The sequence below is a fragment of the Lolium rigidum genome, chromosome 5 (genome assembly GCF_022539505.1).
Source record: "Lolium rigidum isolate FL_2022 chromosome 5, APGP_CSIRO_Lrig_0.1, whole genome shotgun sequence".
NCBI lineage: Eukaryota > Viridiplantae > Streptophyta > Magnoliopsida > Poales > Poaceae > Lolium > Lolium rigidum.
The window spans coordinates 28,085,093-28,087,768 of record NC_061512.1 but is presented as its reverse complement, the minus strand read 5'-3'; the positions used below and the strand labels follow the sequence as shown (position 1 = coordinate 28,087,768).

The following is a 2,676-nucleotide window of genomic DNA, read 5'->3' as shown; positions in this document are numbered from 1 at the left end:
TCTATTCTGCTAGTTAGGTTAATTAGAGCTAAATTAGTTTTAGGTACTCCGCCCTCCGGTTTAGATACAATCAAATTTAGATAAATTTTAGATCTAAGACATCTTTTGTAGGATGGACGGACTATTAGATTTGCGTTGTAATTCGATAATTACACATGGGTACATAATTTTGGGGTGTGATTTATTGTCAGTCGACGGAGAAGTAACTTAATTCTTAGTTAGATGAAGTCATCAAATTTTACAACCCATGCCGTAACTTATGACTAGCACGAATCACAAAACAAATCTACATCCGGATTATTTTCCTCAGTTGCATTCCGGCCCAATTGCAACTTAAATAAATCTAGTTCCAACCCCCACTTACAACCGAAACAACTCACTTATAATCCATCTTACAACTCATACACACACGAATCGTGATGCAATCAAATGGTGTAGGATTTTTTTTTGCGGGTAAAATGGTGTAGGATTTAAATAAGAACTAAGTTAGTTCTCAGCTACCAAATCCGATATAATTGCATATTTTGTCCCCCAATTACATATAAATTACACATAAAACTGAATCACCGAAAATTAAGTTAGTTTTATGTCGACCGTGAACTGGCCACTGGTTGCATGCATGGATGTACATTCGGCGCGCAGTACTGCGCTAGTTCCAAGATTCATGGAGTGCAAGGCGCAAAAGTTAGACATCGAATTGAACATTCCATGAACACAGCATGTTCTTCCCTTACAAAAGCATGACCCCCATGAATTGGGGGCCGTGTGTGTGTATATATATAACCCTTATTATGATCACAGTATACCATTCTGTTAACTAATTAATAAACAACTTAATGGAGTAAGTACTTCCAGGAGAGGGGGGTGTTGGAAAAATAACGAGAGCTGCATACGCGAAGCATGCATATCTGTGACGAAGCCACGCATGATGCCGACGGTGACCGATCTATTGATCAGGTGGAGTGAAGTTTGTATCTCCAGATGTGTGTGTGGCTGTCGAATATCGATGGAGACGTGCATGAAGCTGGATCATCCCCTAGTGAGCTAGAGGAAGTCGAACTCGTCCTCCAGGGCGCCGCGGGCGAGCTCGAAGCACGACTCCGGCAGGTCTCGGGACAGCGACCGGATCGGGAAGCTCTCGGAGGAGGCGCCGCCGGCACCGTGCTGCTGGTGGGGATCCTGGTGCTGGTGCCAGGGGCTGAACTTGGCCGGGTCGAGGAACGGGTACGGCTCGGCGTCGCGGAAGATGTCCATGTGCGCGAGCGGCTCCACCACATTGGCGCAGGTCCCCCAGGTGCCGTTGCTGTTGCTGGAGCTGTCGCCGCCACCGGTGTAGGCGCTGTACGTGGCGGCGTCGGAGGAGACGCCGCCGTAGTCGCAGAAGGAGCCGTAGGAAGCCTGCATTGCCGGGACGTTGGTCACGGACATGGGGTCGAAGCTGCAGTCGACAGGGGAGTGCGGCGGCGCCAGGGGGTCGATGTCGCTGCCAGCGGCGCCTCCAAAGCAGTGTTCGTCCTCCGCACCCAGCAGCTGCTGCTTGCACTCGTCGTGCGGCTCGGCGTCGTTGAGCGGCTTGTGGGTGGTGGGGTCGATGCCCCGCTGCCGGAGCTTCTTCTTGATGCACGAGTTCCAAAAGTTCTTGATCTCGTTGTCTGTCCGGCCTGGCAGCTGCGACGCTATCTGGGACCACCTGGCCACATATATACGACATACAACAATTCAGGCCAGTCCACTTGTTTCTGTATGCAATAGCCAGCCAGCTGCTTAACTCCGATCAAAATCAGAGAACAGTAAAATTGAACATATATTCCTAGTGTCAGATGCATGTCTGCTGGGGTTGTCGGTCGCCGCACAGTTCATGTGAAGCTAAGGGTAAGTAGCTAGGAGGTCGTAGCTGTTAAGATTAGTTAGTTATTCACACCTGTTGCCAAGGATCTTGTGAAGGCTGACAATGAGGTCCTCCTCCTGCTGGGAGAAGCTGCCTCTCTTGAGATCAGGCCTCAGGTAGTTGATCCATCTGAGCCTGCAGCTCTTGCCACATCTCTCCAAACCTGAACACAGAAATAATCACATTTTACTTACTTATTACTAGCACAAGGAAGAGATAAACACAGACAAGTTAGCTCCTAGCTAGCTCTGACTGAGTGACTGCTCATATATACGTAAAAACATACCGGCGAGCTTTGGGACGGAGCTCCAGCAGCCGACGCCGTAGCGGATGATGTGGTTGTAGAGTTTCTCGTCCTCCTCCGGCGACCACAGCCCCCTCCGCAGCTTGGGCTTGGAGGAGCACGCCGCCGCCTCGCGTCCCATCGCGCTCGTGGATGGATGGATGGATCCCTGCGTCTGCGTGAGTGAGGGCTACAGGCGCGAGCGCGGAGGTAGCGGCTGGTGATGGCAACAATGATGGTGAGACGGCATGGCACAGGTGATATAAAAGCGACGGTTATCTGAGACTGCCAGAAGCTAGCAGTTCCGTCCAACTATGCTTGAGCCTTAAGCTAGAGATTAACAGCAATTTAAAGTGGAGGGAGGCTTGCTCGCTCAAGGAAAGGAAGAGAGAGCACTGTGCAAGAAAAGGCGGAGGCAATAGTAAAGTGGGGTTTTTTTTTTTTGAACTGTAGTAAAGTGGGGTTGAAGCAACGGATGATAGGCGAGGCCCCCGTGGCCTAATGG

At 50.3% G+C, this 2,676-nt stretch overlaps 1 protein-coding gene across 1 annotated transcript; it reads right to left on the bottom strand.

The window, feature by feature from the left end:
• Window positions 1-939: 939 nt before the first annotated feature.
• On the bottom strand, window positions 940-2,328 carry LOC124651243 (myb-related protein Hv33-like). Its single transcript, XM_047190360.1, has 3 exons — window positions 2,175-2,328; window positions 1,922-2,051; window positions 940-1,690 (listed from the first exon to the last, which is right to left on the bottom strand). Exons 1-3 carry the CDS (start codon window positions 2,311-2,313, stop codon window positions 1,045-1,047), a joined length of 915 nt encoding a protein of 304 aa, XP_047046316.1. The 5' UTR covers window positions 2,314-2,328; the 3' UTR covers window positions 940-1,044.
• Between the last annotated feature and the right edge of the window lie 348 nt (window positions 2,329-2,676).

What these genes read in the sequence shown, in the direction of transcription:
- LOC124651243 (XM_047190360.1), bottom strand. Translation starts at nt 2,313, where the DNA reads ATGGGACGCGAGGCGGCGGCGTGCTCCTCCAAGCCCAAGCTGCGGAGG. An exon ending in CTCCGTCCCAAAGCTCGCCG is followed by an intron (nt 2,052 to 2,174) that starts GTATGTTTTTAC and finishes TTCTGTGTTCAG; the next exon opens with GTTTGGAGAGATGTGGCAAG. An exon ending in CACAAGATCCTTGGCAACAG is followed by an intron (nt 1,691 to 1,921) that starts GTGTGAATAACT and finishes ATATGTGGCCAG; the next exon opens with GTGGTCCCAGATAGCGTCGC.